Consider the following 26,931-nt stretch of genomic DNA (forward strand, 5'->3'; position numbering starts at 1 on the left):
CCTATCTCCTGCCACTTCCTGCACTACCATCCCCTACCCTGCCACCACAAAGCACTGATTTGCTGATTTTCTCTATATGTTAGTTTGTATTTTCTAGAACTTTACATAAATGGAATCATAGAGTATATAATCTTTTTTGCCTGACTTCTTTTGCTCAGCCTAAGCCCTTGAAGATTCATTCATGTCATTATGTGTATTGCTACTTCATTATTTTTTTTTAATACTTATTTATTTGGCTGCCCTGAGTCTTGGTTGTGGCATGTGGGATCTTTAATTATGGCATGTGAACTCTTAGATGCTGCATATGGGATCTAATTCCCTGACCAGGGATGAAACGCAGGCCCCCTGCATTGGGAGCTTGGAGTCTTAGCCACTGAACCAGTGGAGAAGTCCCTATAGCTCTTTCTTTATTGCTGAGTAGTATGCCATGGCAAGAATGTACCGCAGTTAATCCATCTGGTCACTGAAGGACATTGAATGGTTTGTAGTTTGGGGCAATTATGAATAAGAATGCTATAAATATTTGTGTATAAAACTTTGTGTGGACTTAAAATTTCATTCATCTTGAGTAAAGGTAGTGCTAGTGGTAAAGAACCCTCTGGCAATGCAGGAGATATTAGAGACAGGGTCCAGAAGATCCCCTGGAGGAGGGCATGGCAATCCTCTCCAGTATTCTTGCCTGGAGAGTCCCATGGACAGAGGAGCCTGGCAGGTTACAGTCCATAGGGTAGCAAAGAGTCAGATATGACTGAAGCAACTTCAGTTCAGTCGCTCAGTTGAGTCTGACTCTTTGCGACCCCATGGACTGCAACACTCCAGGCCTTCCTGTTCATCACCAATCTTCTGGAGTTTACTCAAACTCGTCCATTGAGTTGGTGATGCCATTCAACCATCTCATCCTCTGTTGTCCCTTTCTCCCACCTTCAATCTTTCCCAGCATCAGTGTCTTTTCAGATGAGTCAGTTCTTCACATCAGGTGGCTGAAGTATTAGAGTTTCAGCTTCAGCATCAGTCCTTCCAATGAGCACTCATGACTGATCTCCTTTAGGATGGACTGGTTGGATCTCCTTGCAGTCCAAGGGACTCTCAAGAGCCTTCTCCAACACCACAGTTCAAAAGCATCAATTCTTCGGTGCTCAGCTTTCTTTACAGTTCAACTCTCACATCCATACATGACCACTGGAAAAACTATAGCTTTGACTCCGTGGACCTTTGTTGGCAAAGTAATGTCTCTGCTTTTTAATATGCTGTCTAGGTTGGTCATAACTTTCCTTCCAAGGAGCAAGTGTCTTTTAATTTCGTGGCTGCAGTCACCATCTGCAGTGATTTTGGAGCCCCCCAAAATAAAGTCAGTCACTGTTTCCACTGTTTCCCCATCTATTTGCCATGAAGTGATGGGACCAGCTGCTATGATCTTAGTTTTCTGAATGTTGAGTTTTAAGCCAACTTTTTCACTCTCACTTTCATCAAGAGGCTCTTTAGTTCTTCTTCACTTTCTGTCATAAGGGTGGTGTCATCTGCATATCTGAGGTTATTAACATTTCTCCTGGCAATCTTTATTCCAGCTTGTGCTTCATCCAGCCCAGCGTTTCTCATGATGTACTCTGCATATAAATTAAATAAGCAGGGTGACAGTATACAACCTTGAAGTACTCCTTTCCCGATTTGGAACCAGTCTGTTGTTCCATGTCCAGTTCTAACTATTGCTTCTTGACCTGCATACAGATTTCTCAGGAGGTAGGTCAAATGGTCTGGTATTCCCTTCTCTTTCAGAATTTCCCACAGTTCGTTGTAATCCACACAGTCAAAGGCTTTGGCATAGTCAATAAAGCAGAAGTAGATGTTTTTCTGGAACTCTCATTGCTTTTTCGATGACCCCATGGATGTTGGCAATTTCATGTCTGGTTCCTCTGCCTTTTCTAAATCCAGCCTGAACATGTGGAAGTTCATGGTCCACATACTTTTGAAGCCTGGCTTGGAAAATCTTGAGCATTACTTTGCTAGCATGTGAGATGAGTGTAATTGTGCAGTAGTTTGAGCATTCTTTGGCATTGCCTTTCTTTGGGATTGGAATGAAAATTGACCTTTTCCAGTCCTGTGGCCACTGCTGAGTTTTCCAAATTTGCTGGCATATTGAGTGCAGCACTTTCACATCATCTTTTAGCATTTGAAATAGCTCAACTGGAATGCCATCACCTCCACTAGCTTTGTTCATAGTGATGCTTCCTAAGGCCCACTTTGCATTCCAAATGTCTGGCCCTAGGTCAGTGATCACACCATCATGATAATCTGGGTTGTGAAGATCTTTTTTGTATAGTTCTGTGTATTCTTGCCACCTATTCTTAATGTCTTCTGCTTTTGTTAGGTCCACACCATTTCTGTCCTTTATTGTGCTTGTCTTTGCATGAAAAGTTCCCTTGATATCTCTAATTTTCTTGAAGAGATCTCTAGTCTTTCCCATTCTACTGTTTTCTTCTATTTCTTTGCATTGATCGCAGAGGAAGGCTTTCTTGGCTCTCCTTGCTATTCTCTGGAACTCTGCATTCAGATGGATATATCTTTCCTTTTCTCCTTTGCCTTTCGCTTCTCTTCTTTTCTCAGCTATTTGTAAGGCCTCCTCAGACAACCATTTTGCCTTTTTGCATTTCTTTTTCTTGGGGATAGTCTTGATCACAGCCTCCTGTACAATGTCATGAACCTCCATCCATAGTTCTTCAGGCACTCTATCAGATCTAATTCCTTGAATCTATTTCTCACTTCCACTGTATAATCATAAAGGATTTGATTTATGTCATACCTGAATGGTCTCGTGGTTTTCCCTACTTCCTCCAATTTAAGTCTGGATTTGGCCATAAGGAGTTCATGGTCTGAGCCACAGAGGAGCTTCCTAATTCCCACAAGCCTGAAACCAACAGGAGTACCCTCTGTGCCACCTTAAAGCACAGCTGCCACTGGAACGGCAGAGCTACCTGAGAAGTATCCCAGGTCAGTGATGCCCCCACTTTCCAAGGATGTGCTCACCTGTAGCTAGCGAGGCCAGAGCCCACGTGCCTTGACTTCCAGCTTGTTGCTTGTTCATCCATCACTATTATTGTTAGCTCTTCCATTTACATCTAGTGGCTTGAGGATTTGCCCCGGGACAGCTCTCCCATCTCATCGGGTGTTGCCACAATTTTTTCTTTTTCCCCTGCAGCCGATGTTTCTCGTAAAACAAGTATAAAATGAATGACAGGAAGTACTCCATCGTGACAGGCACCTTCTGTTTCCTCAACACTGTCCAGTTCCTCATCTTTGAAGTGAATGAGTTTGCCTTCTTTGGCTACGAAGAGACGTTCAGTGTCTACCAGGAGACCAAGTCTGAGCTGGTCTCTTGGGTTGTGACCCACAAGAAGAGCATCAGCGTCGGCCTGTCCACCGTCACCCTTCTGGTCTGCTCCTTGCTCCTCTACTGCGTCCACGCCAAGAACTACGTGGGCATGCTCTGCTACAGCGTGTGGATTATCATCTATGAGCTGCTCAGCCTCTCCATCATCCTGCTCGCCAACAGGGCCATCAAAGAGCAGTTCAAGGAGCTGAGGTACCTGCGCTTGATCTTCCAGATCTCGCGGATGCTGCTGCACTTGTTCTGCCTGCCCTTCGTCACCAAGTATGGATACTCCATCTTCAAGGACCCCAGGGCTGTAAGCAAGATTGGCCAACGCAGACGCTCTAGCATCAGTACCGTTGAGTCGTGGCCACCCGTCAGGATGGGAAGCTTGTACTACAAGATGAACTGAACCATGCCAGGAAGAAGGAGGTGAGGGCAACAGCACCCCCCAGGGATGGCTCCCACTTCCCTGCCTGCCTTGGGTTGATTCTGCTTACCTTTTCAGGGTTCTTGAGTTTTAAGTGCTTCAGAATGGCCTTTGGGGGTGGGGATGGGGGAAGGGAGGATTGCATGGATCAATTATCATACATGTGTGTGTTTGTGACTTGTTTTAGCATTTAATTGTGGACTGCCTTTGTGTTTATTTAAGCATCTCTTTGGTGTATGCTGTGGTCTCTCTCGGTACCCTGCTCTCTGCACATCCGAAGTTTCTAACTTTTCTCTTGTGGATTGCCCCACTGATGCCTAGTTCTGCTGAGTCCTTTATGAGCAGTGCTGCTCGAGAGAAAAATCTGTGCTGATGGGACTGTTGGATATCAATGCTGACAACCGGTCACATGTGGTTATTGAGCACTTGGGACATGGCTATTGAAATCCAGGAATCAAGTTTAAAATTTTATTCCACTTCAGTTAGTTTCCATTGCAAGAGCCATATGTGACTGGCTGGTGGCCACCATATCAGAGATTTTCAGTAATCTGCAGCCTCATTGTACTCCTGAGTATTACCGTAGACCCCCTTTCCCGCTTCATGCATCACTCTGCTTTCCTCATGATGTTCAAAAAGCAGTTCCTCATGTTGGTTCATAAAATGGCAAGAAGAATCCCCATTTAAGCAAGTTCCATGATTTCTCAACCAAAGCACTGTTGACATCTTGGCCTGGATAATTCTGTCTCATAGAGGGCTGTCCTGTGCGTCGTAGGATGTCTAGCAGCCTCCCTAGCCTCCACCCACTAGATGCCAGAAGCATCCCCCAGCCTTGGGACAAACAGAAATATCACCAGGCAATCCCGAACATTCTCTGGTGAGGGGCAAAACTGCCCCCAGTTGGCAACAACTGTTTTCAAGAAATGTACCCCAAGCCCACTGAGAGCTTAAGCCACTACTCTAATGGAGAGCATCTTTTACTGAGAGCTCTTTACCTTCACCACTGTGTATAATTTTAACCCTAATGTTCCCATTTTATGACTTGATGAAATTTGAGACTCAGCACTTAACTGATACGATCAAGATCATACAGTATCAAAGCTCAGCATTTGAATCTAGATCTTGTAACTTCTCGCGGGAATGTCCTACTCCGTTCCCTGAAGTACTCTTCAGTTTCCGTCCAGTCGCTCAGTCGTGTCCAACTCTTTGCAACCACGCAGACTGCAGCACGCCAGGCCTCCCTGTCCATCACCAACTCCTGGAGTTTACTCAAACTCGTGTTCATTCAGTTGGTGATGCCATTCAACCATCTCATCTTCTGTTGTCCCCTTCTCTTCCTGCCTTCAATCTTTCCCAGCATCAGGGTCTTCTCAGATGAGTCAGTTCTTCACATCAGCTGGCTGAAGTATTGGAGTTTCAGCTTCAGCATCAGTCCTTCCAATGAACACCCAGGACTGATCTCCTTTAGGCTGGACTGGTTGGATCTCCTTGCAGTCTAAGGGACTCTCAAGAGTCTTTTCTAACACCACAGTTCAAAAGCATCAGTTCTTCGGCGCTCAGCTTTCTTTATAGTCCAACTCTCACATCCATACATGACTACTGGAAAAACTATAGCTTTGACTAGATGGACCTTTGTTGGCAAAGTAATGTCTCTGCTTTTTAATATGCTGTCTAGGTTGGTCATAACTTTTCCAAGGAGCAAGTGTCTTTTAATTTCATGGCTGCAGTCACCATCTGCAGTGATTTTGGAGCCCAAAAAAATAAAGTCAGTCACTGTTTCCACTGTTTCCCCCACCTATTTGCCATGAAGTGATGGGACCAGATGCCATGATCTTAGTTTTCTGAATGTTGAGCTTTAAGCCAATTTCTTCACTCTCCTTTTTCACTTTCATCAAGAGGCTCTTTAGTTCTTCTTTGCTTTCTGCCATAAGGGTGGTGTCATCTGCATACCTGAGGTTATTGATATTTCTCCAGGCAGTCTTGATTCTGGCTTGTGCTTCATCCAGCTCAGAGTTTCTCATAATATACTCTGCATATAAGTTTAATAAGCAGGGTGACAATATACAGCTTTGACGTACTCCTTTCCCTCTTCAGAACCAGTCTGTTGTTCCATGTCCAGTTCTAATTGTTTCTTCTTTCTTACCAAGCTAAAAGGGGGCTCTCCTTTTAGAATAATTCCTTTTCCTTCCAAAAATGTTGGAAGTGAAGTTGGGGACACTGTTTTGACCACACTCCTCCAAACTGACGGCAGCCCACTTTTACTGAACACAGTTTGTGCCTGGTAGTATTTAAACAACTCGCTCAGTTCTTCCAACCACCCTGTGCACAGATTTAGACCCAGGCCAGGTCCCAGAAGGGTTTCCCAGGTGGCACTAGTGGTAAAGAACTCACCTGCCAATGCAGGAGAGGCAAGAGATGTGGGTTCGATCCCTAGGTTGAGAAGATCCCCTGGAGGAGGGCACAGCAGCCCACTCTAGTATTCTTGCCTGGAGAATCCCATGAACAGAGAAGCCTGGTGGGCTACAGTCTCATGGGGTCGCAAAGAATAGGACACGACTGAAGCGATAGAGGGAAACAACAGAATGGGAAAGACTAGAGATCTCTTCAAGAAAATTAGACATATCAAGGGAAAATTTCAGGCAGAGATGGGTCCGATAAAGGACAGAAATGGTATGGACCTAACAGAAGCAGAAGATATTAAGAAGAGGTGGCAAGAATACACAAAAGAACTCTACAAAAAAGATCTTCACGACCCAGATAATCACAATGGTGTGATCACTCATCTAGAGCCAGACATCCTGGAATGTGAAGTCAAGTGGGCCTTAGAAAGCATCACTACGAACAAAGCTAGTGGATGTGATGGAATTCCAATTGAGCTATTTCAAATCCTGAAAGATGATGCTGTGAAAGTGCTGCACTCAATATGCCAGCAAATTTGGAAAACTCAGCAGTGGCCACAGGACTGGAAAAGGTCAGTTTTCATTCCAATCCCTAAGAAAGGCAATCCCAAAGAATGCTCAAACTACCACACAATTGCAATCATCTCACACACTAGTAAAGTAATGCTCAAAATTCTCCACACCAGGCTTCAGCAATAGGTGAACCACGAACTTCCAGATGTTCAAGCTGGTTTTAGAAAAGGCAGAGGAGCCAGAGATCAAATTGCCAATATCCACTGGATCATCGAAAAAGCAAGAGAATTCCAGAAAAACATCTATTTCTGCATTATTGACTATGCCAAAGCCTTCGACTGTGTGGATCACAATAAACTGTGGAAAATTCTGAAAAAGATGGGAATACCAGACCACCTGACCTGCCTCTTGAGAAACCTGTATGCAGGTCAGGAAGCAACAGTTAGAACTGGGCATGGAACAACAGACTGGTTCCAAATAGGAAAAGGAGTGCGTCAAGGCTGTATATTGTCACCCTGCTTATTTAACTTATACGCAGAGTACATCATGAGAAATGTTGGGCTGGAAGAAGCACAAGCTGGAATCAAGATTGCTGGAAGAAATATCAATAACCTCAGATATGCAGATGACACCACCCTTATGGCTGAGAGTGAAGAGGAACTAAAAAGCCTCTTGATGAAAGTGAAAGAGGAGAGTGAAAAAGTTGGCTTAAAGCTTAACATTCAGAAAACTAAGGTCATGGCATCTGGTCCCATCACTTCATGGGAAATAGATGGGGAGACAGTAGAAACAGTGTCAGACTTCATTTTTTGGGGCTCCAAAATCACTGCAGATGGTGACTGCAGCCATGAAATTAAAAGACGCTTACTCCTTGGAAGGAAAGTTATGATCAACCTAGATAGTATATTAAAAAGCATAGACATTACTTTGCCAACAAAGGTCCGTCTGGTCAAGGCTATGGTTTTTCCAGTATGTATGGATATGAGAGTTGGACTGTAAAGAAAGCTGAGTGCCGAAGAATTGATGCTTTTGAACTGTGGTGTTGGAGAAGGCTCTCGAGAGTCCCTTGGAATGCAAGGAGATCCAACCAGTCCATCCTGAAGGAGATCAGTCCTGGGTGTTCATTGGAAGGACTGATGCTGAAGCTGAAACTCCAGTACTTTGGCCACCTCATGCGAAGAGTTGACTCACTGGAAAAGACCCTGATGCTGGAAGGGATTGGGGGCAGGAGGAGAAGGGGACGACAGAGGATGAGATGGCTGGATGGCATCACCGACTCGATGGGCATGAGTTTGAGTAAACTTTGGGAGCTGGTGATGGACAGGGAGGCCTGGCGTGCTGCGATTCATGGGGTCGCAAAGAGTCAGACACAACTGAGAGACTGAACTGAACTGAAGCGACTTAGCATGCAGGTCCCAAAATGATCACCAGATGGCAGTCAGCAACAAGCTTTTGCTTAGTGTTGTTTGCCTTCTAAACCAGATCCTCTGGGGATGGCTGATCTGGGACTTAGGGAACCTCAAGCTGATGGCTGAGGATTCGTAGTGTGTGTCTCCGCTCTAGTCTTACAAGGGGTGTGTGTGTGTGTGTGTGTGTGTGTGTGTGTGTGTGTGTGTGTGTAGAAGTGGTGGAGCAAGAAGCAGAGTTCTAAGAATCAGCTCAACTAAGAGTCACCTGCTGCCTCAGCTACAAGGCTGTGTTCCCCCTTGACACCAAGGATCCTTGGAAAGTGTTGTGTCCATCTCCACTTCCCAGCCTCTGGTTCTCTCCGTAATCCTTTCCACTCCACCGTGACCACTCTTGTTCTTGTTTTTTAATCTTTATCTGTTTATTTGGCTGAGCCGGGTCTTAGTTGCAGCACGTGGGATCTTCCATCTTCGTTGCGGCATGCAGGATCTCAGTCGAGGCATGTGGATCTAGTTCCCTGACCAGGCCCCCTGCAGGGATTCTCAGCAACTGGACCACCAGGGAAGTCCTGAGACCACTCCTGTTCAGGTGACCTCCACACTACCCAGTCCTGAGCTCAGCCTTCTCTTGCCAGACCTCTCCATGGCTTTTGACCAGCTGATCCCCCTCTGTCCTGCAAACAGGTCTCTCCCTTGCCCTATGAGACACCAGGGTCACCCCTACGTCCCTGGCCCTTCTTCTCCGTCTCCTTTGCTGGCCCCTCTGTACCTCCCTGACCTGCAATCATTGGCAAGCTCCCGGGCTCAGCCCTTGGTCCCCTTCTCTCCTCCATCTCAGCCATTCCTGCCTCTCCTTCTCCAGGCCCCTCGTAAGTAGCCTCCATACAGACATCTCTGGTCTGACCTCTCCCTGAAAAACGTACTCGTTGGTCCCGTTGCCTCCGTGCTGTGGCAGGTGCCCCTACGTGGTTCCCAAAGAGCCCTGCCAATTGATATTCACACTCATCACCTCCCCTTGAGTGCGAGCTGGACTAGCAACTCTCTTCTAACCAATCAAACACAGCAGAGGTGATAGGATGTCATCTCTAAGATTAGGTTACAAAACCGCGATGACCTCAGGGTGGTTCACTCTCTCCGAGGGAAGCCAGCTGCTGCACTGGGAGCATCTGGAGAGTCCAGCATGGTCAGGTAGGACATCGCTAACCAACCATCGTAAACCCCCAGGGACCTGAATCCTAGCAACAACCTCCTAAGTGAGCTTGGCAGCAGACCCTCCCTTAGTTGAGTCTTGAGGGGGCCACAGCCCTGGCCAGACACCTCCACTGCAGGTGAGAGCCCCCAAGTCAGAAGACCTGTGCCATTTGCCCCTGGGTGTCTGATTCACAGAAACTGTGACAAAAATGTGTGTTCTCTTGAGCTGCTAAATTTGGGGGTAATTTGTTATCAAGCAATTGATTACTAATACAAGCGCCCAGGTGGCGCTAGTGGTAAAGAACCTGCCTGCCAATGCAGGGGGAAGAGACTTGGGTTCGATCTCTGGGTCAGGAAGATTTCCTGGAGGAGGGCATGGTGACCCACTCCAGCATTCTTGCTTCGAGAATCCCAAAGACAGAGGAGCCTGGTAGGCTACAGTCCATGGGGTCACACAGAGTTGGACACGACTGAAGTGACTTAGCACACACGCACACACATCTCACAACCTGTCGAGGGCTTTCCTGGTATCTCAGGGGTAAAGAATCTGCCTGCCAATGCAGGAGACATGGGTTCCATCACTGATCTGGGAAGATCCTACATGCCTCAGAGCAACTAACCATCGAGCCTGTGCTCTAGAGCCTGGGAGCTGCAACCTCTGAGCCCATGTGCTGCCAACTACGAAGGCTTCGCACCCTAGAGTCCATGCTCTGCAACAAGAGAAACCAACTCAAGAAGTCCACGTGCTGTAACTAGGGAGTAGCCTCCACTCCCCACAACTAGAGAAAAGCCCACGCAGCAGTGAAGACCCAGCATAACCAAAAATAAATGAAAAGATGTCACAATCCGTACTGTGGTTTTCCCCCCAAAATCTGCCTTAACTCCCAGTCTGTGTCACCTCCACTCTTCTAGTTGCTCAGGTCAAGGACTCAGGAATCATCCTTGGGTTCTCTCTCTCTCTCAGCCTTTATCCAACCCCTCAGCAAACCCTCCCAGCCCCACCTTCAATGTGCACTCAGATCCCACCGCTGCTCCTCACCTCCACTGGCACCGCCCCGGCCCAGGCTGGCACCACCTTTTGCCCAGGTTATTGCAGTAGCAGCATCCTCACTGGCCTCTCTGACACCACTCTTGCTCCCTCTTCATCGGTTCTCCACCCAGCAGCCAGAGGGATCCTGTTGAAACCCAAAGCAGATCTACTCTGCTACTCCCATCCCGCCAGGGCCCCCTGCAACGCTCGAGGAAAACTCCTAAGTCGTCATCACAGAGTGTTGAGAGCTGAGTGATCCATTTCCCTGTCATCTGTCCGACCTCCTTCCTCACCACCCTTCTCTCCCTCCCTCTGCTCAGCTGCCCGGGCTGCCTTGCAGTTCCTCTTACGCACCCAGCACACTCCAGCCCCAGGACCTTTGCACCTGTCTCTCTTACTCAGGTGTCCACTGGCTTCCTTTCTTGTTTCTTTTGGGAGTCTGCTCCAAAGCCATCAGAGAGGTCTTCCCTACCAACCCATGCGAAGCGGCCCTTCCCCCATCCCCTCCAACCCACTTACCCTGCTTTACTTTTTTTAAAAAAGATTGCTTTATTGTTTTTGTTTGTTTGCCTCATGACTTATGGATCTTAGTTCCCCGACCAGGGATTGAACCCTCGCACTCAGCAGTGAAAGCGCAGAGTCCCAAGCACTGGACCACCAGGGGATTCCCTACCCTGTTTTACTTTTTCCTCAACACATATTATCACCTGCCTTACTGTATATATTGGGTTTGTTCAACAAGTTCTTTCAGGTTTTTCCGTACGATGTAACAGAAAAACCCAAATGAACTTTTGACCAGCCCAATAGTATGTTCCCCCCAAAATGTTAAGTGTACCATATTTTCTTCATTGCTATTTTCCCAGCACCTAGAACAATGCCTGGCACACAGCAGGTCCTCGATAAATATTTGTGGGATCAATGGACCCACCCCCTCAGCAGAAGAAGGTGTCCTTGATTTTCAAATGATGCTTATGGTAGCTGGGCTGGCGAGGGGCAGATTACGATCGCTCCTTTGACCTGCTGTTCCTACTCCTTTTTTTCTCTTCTCACTCACGTCTGGAGACCATGGTGAAGACTGTGGATAGTCAGAGAGTTATAGGTGGGGGATACCCACAAAGGATACAAGGTCAGCTTCCTTGTCCCTTTCCCCCTCCCCTAATTCTATCCCTCTACCAGCTGCTGGCACAAGAAATACCGCCTCATCTCCCAGCCTTTCGAACAATGCAGGAGTCCCTGGGAAGGGCGGAGCCCTGACCTCTGTCCCCACCCCCGCGACAGCCCCTGACTTTCCATCTTTGCTTGCTTCACCACGTTTGCCGAGTATCTACTGCATAGAAGGCCCTGAGCTAGGAACCAGGGATGCCCTGAAAAGTAAGTCACAGCCCAAAGAACTGTGGACACATTCCAAAGGACTCCCAACCTACTGAGGGGTACTTGAGGGGCCGTTTGGACCCCCAGTACGATCGGTACTGAGGGGGACACCCTGGGGGGCCACAGGAGGAGTCCCAACTCTTAGAAGTCGGAGAGTCAGGGAAGTCGTCCTGCAGGAGGAGACCTTTAAGCTGAGTCCTAGAAGAAAGTTTGATTGGGTCCTGAGAAAGGAGGAGAGGAGATGGGATGTGGGAGCTCGAGAAGGTGCAAATCCCCCTGGGATAGTAGAGCTGTGCTCTCTTTAGCGGTTTCCACATCAGGGTGAAGGCTTTGCACAGGGGAACAACGGTGTCAAGAGGAAGCAAGCAGGTCGGAACTTCCCCAGAGAAAAGAGGGTCTCCCCTTTTCCCACGGTCTCTGCTGGTCGCTCCCAGGGGCGCCTGCTCTTAAGCATAACAACCACGGAATATTTCTGAACCTCTTTCCCACCTCACTGCTGTTACCTGTAAGTCCAACGTCCTACGGAGGACAGATTTCATTCTGTGTTGACTTTTCCCCACCGGTTTCAAGATGTGTAAATGTTTCCATAGGTCTTACTTCTTTTTTCCTCCTAGCCCTGGGTCTCCATTTCCCCTGCTTTCTTTCACCCCAGAAGTCCCCACATCGAGTGTTACTGTTCTTGGCCTTTGAAGCCCTCATTTTCCCCTTTCTTCAGTCTCTTCTGACTATCACGGGTCTGGGTGCACAGGCTGATGCTATTCTTTTCTTGTTCCAATTACCCTGCCCCCCCTCAACAAGTGGTTAACAAGGGCCCCTGAGAGCTAGCCGCCAGGTGAGCCCGCCCTGGTGACGACGCTGAGCTTCTGACCCTGGGGACAGATTTTCACTGAGCGAGCTGCCCCGTGAAACCCTCCTCAGCTTCCTTCCTCTTCCCTCTGCCCCTCACCACTTGTTAGTAAAACAGATTTTTTTTTTTAACCATTGAAGTGTTTAAATTAAAAATAAATAAATTAGGATTTTCTTCCCTGGCAAACAGGTTTTACAAATAGCTTCTGACTGTATTAATTTTGTTTCATAAACAAGGGCTTTGCTTTAGGTGTGCCTATTTGTGCATATGATTGTGTCTGTGTATCCATGTTTGTGAAGGTATATGTTTGTGTATGTTGTGTGTTTGCATATTTATTTATGGAGAAGGAAATGGCAACCCACTTCAGTATTCTTGCCTGGGAAATCCCACAGACAGAAGAGCCTGGCAGGCTACAGTTCACGGGGTGGCAAACAGTTGGACATGACTGAGCAACTAAACAACAAAAACCAGCAAAAAGACTGAAGTAAGCAATTATTTGGTGATTGTCAGAAATAGCTTACATATTCAAGATACAAAAAGATTGAAAAAATCATTAAGGCTTTATATTTTTCTAAAATCTTCTGCCTCCTACCAATGTTTCCTTTCCCTTCCGAAATACATCCTACAAGGGGAAACACTGGATGCATCTTATTTAAAAGGGGATGTTTGGGGATTTCCCTGAAGGTCCAGTGGTTAGGACTCCAAGCTTTCACTGCCGTGGCCTGGGTTCAGTCCCTAGTTGGGGAACTGAGATCCCACAAGTTGTGCAGTGTAGCCAAATAAAAAATAAAAGGGGGACTTCCCTGGTGGTTCAGTGGTTAAGACTCCATGCTTCCAATGCAGGGGGCATGGGTTTGATCCCTGGTTGGGGAACTAAGATCCGACATGCTGTGTGGCAAAACCAAAATAAAAAAATTAAAATAAGTGAAATATATGAAAGGGGATGTTTGTTTTTCCGCTTATCCCGACAGCATGACACATGTGTATTTTATGAATGATATGCAGAATGGAACTTCCATCTGTCTTGCTTCTCAAACAATTGGGAACAAAAGAATCCCATTCAAAAGAATTGGGAGAAAGCAGTTGTAAAAAGTGTCCAAGCAACTAGAGGTCCTCTGGAGTCCACTAGTAGACACTTAGCAGCTTCTTTTCAAGGATTCCCAGCTTCCAGCATTTTCCTCTGCCCAGGCTGAGACTCCTGCTGGCTACCTTGACTCAACCTGACCCCACCTGCTCCTCACTCTGATCCAACAATCACTTGCATTTTCTGGCCTGATTGAGATGATTTTATGTAGCATTGGATCACTTTTGTGCAGTAGCCACCCTCCTTCTCCACATTCTGACAACTTGGAACATACTTTTGCTTCCTAAACATGTGCATTCACGCCTTCTTTCTCATTTATCCATTCATCAAAATGCAGGGCTTGTCAACTATGTGCTGGGCTTTGTGCTAAGAAGTGAAACAAAAATAAAAAACAAGATACAGTCTTGGCTCTGAACCAAGAAGGGCGCCCGTGAGGGAGTAATTACAATAGTATATGATAAATCAGGTAACAGAGGTAAGTCCAAAGTGCTATGTTCTGTTTCTCAGTGGTTCATTCAACAAATGTTTATTGAGCACAGGCATGTTAGATGTTGGTGCAGGAATGAAGAAAATGAAGTTCCTACTCTCATGAAACTTGCATTCTGAGGAGGGAAGACAAGTGATAAGCTGGTGAACAGGTAAGTGTTTATATAATAAATTCATGGGACTTCCCTGGTGGTCCAGTGGTTAAGACCCCCAAGTTTCCAGTGTGAGGGCTATGGATTTGACCCTTGGTTGAAGAGCCAGGATCCCACATTATGTGTGGCATGGCCTCCCAAAAAGTATAAATAATAATTTCAGCTAGTAATGGGCACTAGAAATAAAATTAAGCAAGGTGATATAATAGAGTTTTATCCCAGATAGTGAGATTTAGCCATTCTTAGTAATTCTATCCTCTTGTCATTGACTGTTTTAGAAACAGGCCCAAGACCCAGTATAGAGGGGCATCTAGGAGGTCTTTGAATGACGAATGTCCCTCTGGGGAGGTGGTGCTTTACAGGATGGAGAAGATCTGTGAGAAGGGACTTCCAAGCAGAGAGAACAGCAAATGCAAAGATCCAAGCACATAGAACAAGTTTTGTTGTCAAACTCATGTCCATTGAGTCAGTGATGCCATCTAACTGTCTCATCCTCTGTCTCCCCCTTTTCCTCTTGTGTTCAATCTTTCCCAGCATCAGGGTCTTTTCCAATGAAGAGTCGGTTCTTCACATCAGGTGGCCAAAATATTGGAGCTTCAGCTTCAGCATCAGTCCTTCCAGGGAATATTCAGGGTTGATTTTCTTTAGGATTGACTGATTTGATCTCCTTGCAGTCCAAGGGACTTTCAAGAGTCTTCTTTAACACCACAGGTCAAAAGCATCAATTCTCCACTCTCTACCTTCTTTATAGCCCAACATCGATACATGACTACCAGACCATACAGACCTTTGTTGGCAAAGTGTTGTCTTTGCTTTTGAATATGCTGTTCAGGGTCATCATAGCTTTTCTTCCAAGGAGCAAGCATCTTTTAATTTCATGGCCGCTTAGCATGTTTTAGGAAGAGCCAGAAAGCCAGTGAGTGAGCTCACTTACCAGAGCTCAGTGCGTGAGGGGATGGGGATATATGGATCAACTGGTCCAGCTTCCCTCTCAAGCCCTCCATTGTACCTTCCTGAGTATCAGAGGGGAAAGCTGCAATCAACTGCCTCCCTTGTGGCTGTGATCCTGAAGGCTGGCCATGGATCGTGAACTTGGGAAGGCAGAAGTGAGGTAGAGGCCATCTTCTTGCCACCTTTGACTGCATCTGACAAACAAGACTGTGAGTCACCCTGTTTCTCTGCAGTCATGATCCAGTGATCTGTCACTAGCTTGTGGGCAGCTGTAACCTCTTGATCCCTGGATTACTATTGTGGTGGAGTTTTTTGGAAACCAGTAGTTCCAAAAGTGGCCTCCTGATTGCCACCTTCCGGAGGAGGGTGGTGGCAGCAGCTCTCCTGGCAGGCAGGTTCAGCAACGTTTTTCCAGAGGTCATCCAGAGACCTAGTACAGAGCCTCTTGTCCTCTTCCAAAGATTTAGAAGAAACCAGTTCGTCATTCAACCTCCTTTTGCCTCAAATACCTGGAAAGGTCTCTGCTTTCCTGCATTTGGCCCTGAGATACACGAGGGTTTGGGAAACCCGGCTCTCCGCTTTGGGATGTGTGTGTATGTTAGTCACTCAGTCGTGTCTGACTCTTTGTGACCCTATGAACTGCAGCCCTCCAGGCTCCTCTGTCCATGGAATTCTCCAGGCAAGAATACTGGAGGGGTTTCTCCACGGGATCTTCTCGCCCAAGGATCAAACCCAGTTCTCTCACATTGCAGGCAGATTCTTCACCATCTGAGCCACCAGGGAAGCCCCCTTTGGGATCAGTTCAGTTCAGTCCAGTCACTCAGTCGTGTCCAACTCTTTGCAAGTCTCACCCTACACTTAAACAGAGAAGTGCCCACTGAACTCTACTTTCTGTTTCCCAGGGCAGATTCAACTTCATATTCATAACAAAATATTTTTCCTCACTACCTCAGGGTAGTTTAAACTTGGTCAAACAATTGTTGACAGTCTTAATAAACAACTCCACCAGTTTCCTTTTGTCTGCCATGCTTGATGAATTGCTCAGAGAATTTAAATACACATGGCAGGTTTGGTTTCCTTTGGCTCTGTCTCCCTGAATAGGTTACACTTGACTAGGTGTTCACTGACCTGCCCTTTATTACGATTCCCACGGGTTGGCCAGATATGGAAATGACACTGGTATGGATTTCCAGGTGACCTGCCAATTAAAGTCAACATTTACGGAGTGCAACTTTGAGCAAGTGTTATGCAAAACAGAGACGCGAAGCTTCCCTTTAGGACTTGCCTGATGGACCAAGGGTTAAGAACTCACCTGCCAATGCAGGGGACACGTGTTTGATTCCTGATCTGGGAAGCTTCCACATGCCACAGAGCAACTAAGCCCATGTGCCACAACTACTGAGCCCTGCGCTCTAGAGCTATTGAGCCGCAACTACTGAACCCAGCAGGCCACAACTACTGAAGCCCGAGTCCTACGGTTTGTGCTCCACAACAAGAGAAGCCACTGCAATGAGAAGCCCTCCAGGCTCCTCAACATAGGGCAGCCTCCACTCACCGCAAGCAGAGAAAGCCCATGCGTAGCCACAAAGACCCAGCACAACTGAAAAATAAAATAAATAAATGATATAAAAATTTAGAAAAAGAGCTTCCCTTCAGGTGCTGACAGTCTAGTAGAGAGAAATAGATAGACCATAATAACTCATGCTGATTTGATTCTCACAACAATGCTGTGGACTAAGCATACTGTTTTCCCTATTTTACAGATGAGGAAACTGAAGTCCAGGCAGGTTATGTCACTCTCCGAGAATCATACACAGAGTGGCACCGCTGGGAGTTTAACCAGGCAACCTGGCTCCAGACATCTGCAGTTAATGCCAACTACTGTGTGAGGCTCAGGGAAAGCATTGGGGAAGGGGAGGAAAGCAGAGTTCGAAATAATTCAGTCTAAGGGAACCCAGGCAGATTTCATCACCCCCCAAAAGAAATCTGCCATTTATGGCCAAGTTCAGCAAACATGCATTGGACCTGGACTTTGTGCTGGGTCTTGAGAAAGGTGCTGGTGATGTAAAGATGAATGAGACCTGCTTTCCTGCCCTTGAGGGCTCACAAGGTAGGGGGAGAAGCCAACCTCTAAGAACAGTAATTGTGAGAGAGCCGGCCGCGATGACCGAGTAGGAAGACCCTGAGCTTACCTCCTCCCACACACACACCAAAATCACAACTATTTACAGAGGGATTTTCTGTAGAGTGTGAGAACAACCTGAAGACTAACAGAAAAGATCATTTACAAATAAAGACAGAGAAGTAAGCACCATGAGATGGATAGAGGAGGCAGAGATGCTGTGTGGTTAGGACCTGCACCCCTGGGTAAGCAAGCCACAAACAGAAGAACGAGCAGTGGTTCTTTCCAAGAAGTGAGGGTCCAAGCCTCACATGGGGTTCCCACTCCAGGGGTCCTGCAGTGGGAAGATGAGCCACCAGAATGTCTGACTTTTTATTTATTTTTATTTGTTTTCAGAACATGTGGCTTTAAAGGACAGCCAGGCTTATTTCCAGGAGAGCCGGAGGGATGTAGGAAACAGACTCTGCTCTTACAGGTCGTGTGTGACATCTCACTGTGCATTCCCGGGCACAGGCAGTAATATGAAAGGAGCCCGTGTCAGACCCACCTGCTGACCCTGAGAGAGGCAGGAGGCAACTGGGACTCCCCCTGGGCATGCAGACACCGGTGGAAGGCATTTCGGGGGGATTGTTCCACCACAAGCACACGGGCACTTGGCAAACACCACCTTGTCCTCTCTCTCATCTACTAGTACCAGGTGGTGGGGCAGGGGGCGGGCAGCACCAGCTCTGAGACCCTCCAAGTCATGTACTCAGCTGCCCTGGGATCCAACCCCCTCCCCCACAACCAGCAGGCCAGCAGCCACCGCATGAGCCAGGGCCTGGCAGCCAACCAGGCCAGGAGCCAGCCCCCACTGCCAGCGTGCCAGCAAGGCTCAGTCCCACCGCAAGAGAGGGACACGTGCCGCCCACATGAGGGGCACCCCCAGAGCATGCAGATTTGATGAGCAGAGGGGAGTGTGCAGCCGGGACCCACAGGACATCCCCAACATAAGGCCACTTCTCCAAGATCAGGAAACGTTAACAGCCCCAACACATAGAAACTAGGCACAGAGAATCAGGCAAAACGAGGAGACAGAGGAAATATGTTTCAAACAAGACAAAAATCTCAGAAAAAAAAGAACTGAAAAAAGTGGAGATAAGCAATCTACCTGATCGAGAGTTCAAAGTAATGACCATAAAGATGCACAATGAACTTAGGAGAAGAATGGATAAACACAGTGAGGATTTTAACAAAGAGAAATACAAAGAAGAACCAAAGAGAGCTGAAAAAATACAATAACCGAAATTAAACAAACACTGGGAGGAATCAACAGTAGATTAGATGATACAGAGAAATAGATCAGCAAGGTGGGAGACAGCAAAGTAGAAATCACCCAAACTGAATGGGAAAAAAAAAAAAAAGAATTAAAAAGCAAAGATTGCTTAAGAGACTTAAGAGATTTGAGATAACAGCAAGCATGCTAAAATTTGAAATACAGGGATCCCAGAAGGAAAAAGAAAGCCAGAAAGGGACAGAACTTTTTAAAAAATTACTTATTTTTGATTGGAGGATAATTGCTTTACAATATTGTGTTGGTTTCTGCCATGCATCAACATGAATCAGCCATAAGTATACATATGTCCCCTCCCTCATGAAACTCCCTCCGCCTCCCACTCCATCCCAGCCCTCTAGGTATCACGGAGCACAGGTTTGAGCTCCCTGCAACATACAACAAATCCCCACTGGCTATCTATTTTACATATGGTAATGTATATGTTTTCATGCTACTCTCTCAATTCCAGGGACTGAGAAATCTGAAGAGATAATAGCTAAAACTGTCCTAACCTGGGGAAGGAAACAGGCATCCTATTCCAGCAAATAGAGTCCTAAACAAGATGAACCCAAAGATGTGCATGCCAAGACACACTGTAATTAAAAAGGCAAAATAAAATAAAATGGCAAAAATTAAAATTAAAGAGAGAAACTTACAGCAGCAAGGAAAAAACAATTAGCTACATACAATGGAACTCTCATAAAACTATCAGCTAACTTTTCAGCAGAAACTTTGCAGGCCAGAAAGAAGCGGCACAATATATTCAAAGTGATGAGAGGAAAAAATCTACCACCAAGAATACTCTACCCAGCAAGGCTGTCATTTGGATTTGAAGGAGAAAGAGTTTTACAGACAAGCTAAAGCTAAAAGAGTTCAGCACCACTAAACCAACTTTATAAAAAATGTTAAAAGGACTTCTCTAAGCAGAAAAGACCACAACCAGAAATATGAAAATTACAGTAGGAAAAGTTTTATTGGTAAAGGCAAACATACAGTAAAGGCAGTACATCAACCACTTATGAAGGCACTAGAAAGGTTCAGTGACAAAAGTAGTAAAATTATCTTTATCCACAATAAGTAGTTAAGAGCACATGAAACAAAATGATGTGAAATATGAGGTCAAAAAATTTAAAAGTGAGTGAAGAGGAGTAAAAATGCAGCATTGTTAGAATGCATTTGAACTTACGAGATCATAAACTTTAAATAATCATATGTATATATATATATGTTGTTGTATACAAACCTTGTGGTAACCACAAACCAGAATAGATACACACATACAAAAAGAGAAAGGGAACCAAACATAACATTAAAGATAGTCATCAAATCACAAGGGAAGAGAACAAAACAAGAAGAAAGGAACCAAAAAGAGTTACAAAAACAACCAGAAAACACAAAATGGCGGTAAGCACATACATATCAATAATTACTTTAAATATAAATCGACTAAATGCTCCAATCAAAAGACGTAGAGTGGCTGAATGGATTAAAAGGAAAAGACCCACATACGTGCTGCCTACAAGAGGCTCACTTCAGATTTAATGACACACAGGCTAAAAGTGAGAGGATGGGACTTCCCTGGTGGTACAGTGGATAAGAACCTGCCTGCCGAGGCAGGGCACGTGGGTTGATCCTTGGTCCGGGAGGACTCCACATGTTGAGGAACAGCTAAGCCAGTGGTTCACAGCTATTAAGCCCAAGCTCCAGGGCTCACATGCCGCAACTACTGAAGCCTGTGTGCCTGGAGTCTGTGCTCTGCAAAAAATGAGAAGCCACCACAATGAGAAGCCCATGCACTGCAATGAAGAGCAGGTCCTGCTTGCTTCAACTAGAGAAAGCCCACGTGCAGCAATGAAGACCCAGCACAAACAAAAATAAATAAATTATAAACAAGCAAACAAAAAAGCGAGAGCATGGAAAAAGGTATTCCTTTCAAAAGGAAATGAAGAGAAAGCTGGGGTAGCAATACTTATATCAGAAAAAGTTGACTTAAAAAAAAGAAGACTGTAGCAAGAGATAAAGACATTACGTAATGACAGAGATCAATCCAAGAAAAAGATGTAACAATTATAAATATACATGAACCAAACATAGGAATACCTAAATATGTAAAGCAAATATTAATAAACAAAAGGAGAAATTGACAGTTACACAGTAATTGACAGTACAGTAATTATAGGGGACTTTAGCACCCCACTTACATCAATAGATATATCTATACAGAATCGATACACAGTGGGTCACAAAACAAGTCACAATAAATGTAAAAAGATTTAAATCATATCAAGCATCTTTCCTCATCACAATGATATGAGACTAGAAGTCAACTACAAGAAAAAAATTGAAAAACACAAATGTGGAGGCTAACAGTATGCTATTAACCAATGGGTGACTGAAGAAATCAAAGAGGACATCAAAAAAATACCTAGAGATAAGTGAAAATGGAATCACAATGATCCAAAACCTATGGGATGCAACAAAACCCGTTCTAAGAAGGAAGTTTATAGTAATGCAAGTCCACCTCAGGAAACAAGATAAACCTCAAAAAAACAGAGCATACCCAAACCAAAAACCAAACACAATCTAATCTCACACTTAAATGGACTAGAAAAAGAAGAGCAAATAACACCCAAAGTTAGTAAAAGAAAAGAAATATTAATGATCACATCAGGCCAGAAACCTGCCATAAGGCATTGCTGTGGTAGATTTCTATCTTTTAGAGGTCTTCAAAATATCAAGATTCCTGCACCTGCCTGAAGAGTCTTTCCCAGTTACTTGACAAGGCTGCTCGGAATCCAAGAGTCTCCAATTTCTGGGGGGACCAGGCAGAGAGAAGATAAAAATGTTTCAATTTTACCCATAGGTATAGTTTACAAAATTGCTGTGAAGTCATAACTAACTTGAGGGAAAGGACTTCCCTATATCTGGGAAACATATATCAAAACCAGTATGATTCCATGAGACTTCCCTGGTGGTCCAGTGGCTAAGACCCTGAGATCCCAGTGCAGGGGGCCCAGGTTCAATCAAGGAGCTCCAACCAGTCAATCCTAAAGGAAATCAACCCCAAATATTCATTGGAAGTACTGATGCTGAAGCTGAAGCTCCAATACTTTGGCCACCTGATGTGAAGAGCCAACTAACTGGAAAACCCTGATGCTGGGAAAGATTGAGGGCAGGAGGAGAAGGGGACAACAGAGGATGAGATGATTGCATGGCATCACCAACTCAATGGACATGAGTTTGAGCAGGCTCCAGGAGATGGTGAAGAATAGGGAAGCCTGGCATGCTGCAGTCCATGGGGTCACAAAGAGTCAGACACAATTGAGCAACTGAACAACAGATCCAATATCTAGTCAGGGAAATAGATCCCACATGCCACAACTTAAAAAAAAAAAATCCCAAGAAAAAGAATTTAAAAGAAAACTAAATAAACAAATAAGATCCCATATGCCACAACTAAGACCAGGCACAGCCAAAAAATAAAAACACCAAACAAAAGCCAATAACATTCCAGATAAAAACCATATAATTTTTTTAAACCATATCCACCAGTTCACTTACTGACCAATCTTTTTGGTAATTTTTTATGACGCATTCAGCTCTTCCATCAGGATTCTTTAATTTCTTACCCAGTTCAGCAGAATGATCTGAAATTTATCTGAGACCTGTACTTGTAAAAAGGTCTTTCCTATAAATCTTCTTAAAGGTGAAGCACTTTTCAAATAAAAAACTAGAATGAGGTACCAACTCACACTGGTCAGAATGGCCATCATTAAAAACTCTCCATCCCCTTCTCCAGGGGATCTTCCCAACCCAGCGATTGAGCCTGGGTCTCCTGCATGGCAGGCAGATTCTTTACCATCTGAACCATCAGGGAAGCACATTAGAAACTCTATAAATAACAAATCCTGGAGAGGATGTGGAGGAAAGGGAACCCTCCTACACTGTTGGTGGGAATGTAAGTTGGTACAGCCACGGTGGAAAACAGTGCAGAAGTTCCTCAGAGAACTGAAAACAGAATTACCATATGACCCAGCAATCCCACTCCTGGGCATATATCCAGAGAAAATCATACTTTGAAAAGATACATACATTCCTATGTTTACAGCAGCACTTATTAGCAATAGCCAAGACTTGGAAAAAACCTAAGTGTCCATTCACAGATTGTGGTACATATATACAATAGAATACTGCTGCTGCTAAGTCACGTCAGTTGTGTCCAACTCTGTGCGACCCCATAGACGGCAGCCCACCAGGCTCCTGTCCCTGGGATTCTCCAGGCAAGAACAATAGAGTGGGCTGCCATTGCTTCTCCAGTGCATGAAAGTGGAAAGTGAAAGTGAAATCACTCAGTCGTGTCTGACTCTTCACGACCCCATGGACCGCAGCCCACCAGGCTCCTCCGTCCATGGGATTTCCCAGCACAGTGGAATACTACTCAGCCATTAAAAAAGATTGAAATAATAGTATATAGCAACAGGAATGCAGCTCTAGATGATCACATTAAGTGAAGTAAGTCAGAAAGAGAAAGACAAATACCATATGATACCACTTATACGTAGACTCTAAAATATGACACAAATGAACCTAACTATAAAGCAGAAACAGGTTCACAGACATAGGGAACAGACTCGTGGTGGCCAAGGGGGAAGGGGTTGGGGGAGGGATGGAGTGAAAAGTTGGGGTTAGCCAATGTAAGCTATTATATATGGGACGGATGAACAACAAAGTCCTACTGTATAGCACAGAGAACTATATTCAATATCCTATGGCAAACCATAATGGAAAAGAATATTTTAAAAAGAATGTGTGCATATATATGTATAACTGAATCACTATGATACATCAGAAATTAACATTGTAAATCAAGTATACTTCAATAATAATTAAATTTTTAAAAAGTTTAAGCACTTTGCAACATCATCAGAGTACAGTAGATGTCTATACATGACAAAAGGCTTAAAAAGGCACAAACAGCTGATTATAGTGTAATCAAGGAAGAACTTGGTTCTAGTAACTAGAATAATGGCTGATAATAATCTTAACTCTTAAAAACCTTAATCTCACAAAAACCTACAAACAAATTTTTGTGAACTCTGTCATAGTAGCATTTCCTTATTGGAAAACTTATGCTTTAGTTTTCCTCCTGTAAAAAGGCAAAGACCAAACCAGCAATTAATGTTCCATTATTAAATGTTCCATTTCCTATTTGAAATGACCCAGGCATCTCAATTTTCCTGCTAGAGTGTAAAAAGGCCTTTTTTTCCCCTTCACTGTTAGAGAGCAAATATGACTATATTAAAGTTTCTGAGAGCACAGTTCACATCTCAAAGGCACAGAAAGAGAAATGCTAATTCCTTCTAGAAAGCTCTTTCTCTAATGGCATATTCAAAAACTAGTTTTAGAACAGCAAAAGATTCCCATTTTGGCTATCTTCAGGGATTTTTTTTTTCCAGTTTCTAAATAGCCAATTCAGTTTAAACAAATGACAGTAATAGACAATAATACATATTATCATTCAATCACATTTCACAAGCCTCATTTTCAGAGGAACGAGAATCAGCGCTGTAGTCAACCTTCACCTCACTTGTTAGCTCAGCACCTGCAGCCTTTCTTAACAAAAAGCAACAGCCAGCCCACAGCTGTGGCCACTGCCTTACTGTTTAACTTCTTTTTTCCCACTTTAATGGCGGTCAGTATCTCTGCAACAGCCTTAGGGATGTCTGAGTTCTCTGTACTCTCTCGGCAGCCCTCATTCATCAAGGACACCACCCCAGGGCCCATACTAGTGGACAGCCACCCCAGGATTCCATCTGTAACTTTGGGGTTCCACATGCTGCTGGGTGGTCTCCAGAACTTTCCATTCCCCGTCCTCATTTCCCAACGTCTCGGGCTCACAGGCGTTTCCTTGGCCTCTTGGCTACTTGAGCAATTGTTGGCCTGCACCACACAGGCCTGCAAAGCCTATACTTGCCCAGATTCAAGACCAAAGAAAGAGCCTAGAGTCAGTGACAGAGCCATCAATGGTTTAATGGATGAGGGGAGCTTATACATCCAAAGCAAGGTCCTGGAGCAACTCCCCACCACATGCAGCAGACGGCAGGCAGTCAGGACGTGGCAGCTGTCTTCGTTCCCAGGATGGGAAGAGAGAGGTTCCTGGCTGTAGGGGAAATTGATGTCAGGTTGGCTCATCAGTTGCCAGGGAAACTAACAGAGGAGCATGTCCCTTGCTCCCCCTTTGGTAAGCTATCATGGTGGAGATGTTCTGATTTAAAAGTCAGAACGACCACTAGCTGGGGCAGGGGCAAGTATGTAGGAAGGTCAGTCATATGAGTAGGGTGTAGTGTATATATAATGGAATATTATTTTGCCATAAAAAGAAGTATTGTCATTTGTAACAACATGAATGGATCTATAGGGTATTATACTAAGTGAAATATGTGTATGTGTGTGCTCAGTTACTATGTTGGGTCTGACTCTTAGCAGCCTCATGCACTGTAGCCCGCACGGTTCCTCTATCCATGGAATTTCCCAGGCAAGAAACTGAAGTGAGTTGCCATTTCCTTCTCCAGGGGATCATCCTGACCCAGGGATCAAACCCGCTTCTCCTGCCTATATCTTCTGCATTGGCAGGTAGATTCTTTGCCACTTGAACCACCTGGGATGCCCTGCTAAAGTGAAATAAATCAGAGTAAAACAAACACTACTTAATCTCACTTATATGTGGAATCTAAAAAACAAAACAGGGACTACCCTGGCAGTCCTGTGGCTAAGACTCCATGCTCCCATTCTCTTGTCAGGGAAACAGATCCTGCTTAACTGTAACTAAAAGAGTTCGCATGTCACAATGAAGATCCCACGTGCCACAGCTAAGACCCAGCACAGCCAAACAAATTTTTTTAATAAATTAAATAAATAAATGAAAAAGAAACTCACAGACACAGAGAACAAAGAGGTGGCTGCCAGAAAGGAGGCCAGCAGAGGTGTGAGTGAAATAGAAGGAGATTAAGAGGTATAAATCGCCAGGGAAGTTCCTTGATATTCCAGTGGTTGAGACTCCTTGCTTCCACTGCAAGGTGGAACTAACATTGGCAGTCGTGTGGAAATAAATAAATAAATAAATAAATAAATAAATAAACCCCCATTATGTAATGAATAAGTCAGAGAGGTATAATAGACAACATAAAATATGTGATCAATAATATTGCAATAACTTTGTATGGAGACAGATGGTAAATAGACTAATTGTGGTGATAATTTCATAAAGTATACTATTGTCAAATCATGTAGTACACCTGAAGCCATCATAATATTGTACCTCAACTCTATTTCAACTTAAAAAAAAAAAAAGAAAGCTATTAGAGCTAGTTATTCCTGCCTCCTCCTACCCGTCCCAGAGCAGCTAAGTAACAAATCAGTGCAGCTGTCCATTAGCATATCTGAAGTCCACACTCAGGACTGTCCATGGACAGGGTGAGAAAACTAAAAGCTCACAATTAAATTCTTAAAAGTAGATATCTCTGTCCCTTTTAAAAGTTCAATTTACCTAATATCATAATAAAAATCCTCCCTCCCCTCTCCCCTGAAAAACCATTAATTACAATATGGGATAATAAGGAATTCAGAGATAGTACCAAGGTGGCGATCAGCTCTGCAGTTAACTCATGGGTAAGAAAACACTTCTTCGGGGTTCCCTGGTGTTCCAGTGGTTAAGACTCCACACTTCCAGTGCAGGGAGCAGGGGTTCAATCCCTGGTCAGGGAATTAAAATCCTGCATGCCTTGTGATGGAGTCAAAAAAAGAGAAAGAAAGAAAAGACTCCCTAGGGGAAGGGACTCACAAGTTAGGCTTTGAACAATGAAGATAGTGATAGTTTGGGGGGTTGGTGGAAAGTGAGGATGGAGGAAGGGCAGAAGGCATCCCAGAAAGAGGGACCAGCAAGTGCAAAGACAAGGAGGTGGGGGACACACACAGTGGTGTGTCTGAGGAGGTGGGAACTGAGCTGTGTTGCGGCACAGGTGGGCAACCGCCAGAAGCGCGACTGCAGGGTGAGCGACCGCCATGTCTTAAAGAGGCCGCCATACTGTGGCAAGGAGTTTGCACTTTGCTCTGTGGGTGTGTTTTTTTGAAATAATTTATTTTTATTTTATTTGGCTGCACTGGGTCTTAGTTGTGGCATGTGAACCTCGAGTTTTGGCTTGTGGGATCTAGTCCCCCAACCAGGGATTGAACCTGGTCCCCCTGCATTGGGAGCAAGGAGCCTTAGCCCCTGG

General features: G+C 44.9%; 1 protein-coding gene across 3 annotated transcripts in view; it reads left to right on the forward strand.

The window, feature by feature from the left end:
- Positions 1-26,931, forward strand: part of TMEM217B (transmembrane protein 217B) — a 67,583-nt gene that overhangs the window by 21,303 nt on the left and 19,349 nt on the right. Inside the window, exons 2-4 of one of the 3 annotated variants that reach the window (XR_011483937.1) lie at positions 3,194-3,796; positions 14,172-14,270; positions 14,805-16,958. Coding sequence is in view for 2 of the 3 variants with exons in the window: in XM_020885766.2 (XP_020741425.1) it covers positions 3,222-3,776 (555 nt within the window). In the remaining variant the exon portion in view is untranslated. Of the gene's footprint in view, positions 1-3,193; positions 3,797-14,171; positions 16,960-26,931 lie in introns of those variants that run through there. The other 2 variants (XM_020885766.2, XM_020885764.2) reach the window with 2 other exon arrangements.

This window comes from Odocoileus virginianus, chromosome 27 (assembly GCF_023699985.2).
Source record: "Odocoileus virginianus isolate 20LAN1187 ecotype Illinois chromosome 27, Ovbor_1.2, whole genome shotgun sequence".
NCBI classification, from domain to species: Eukaryota; Metazoa; Chordata; class Mammalia; order Artiodactyla; family Cervidae; genus Odocoileus; species Odocoileus virginianus.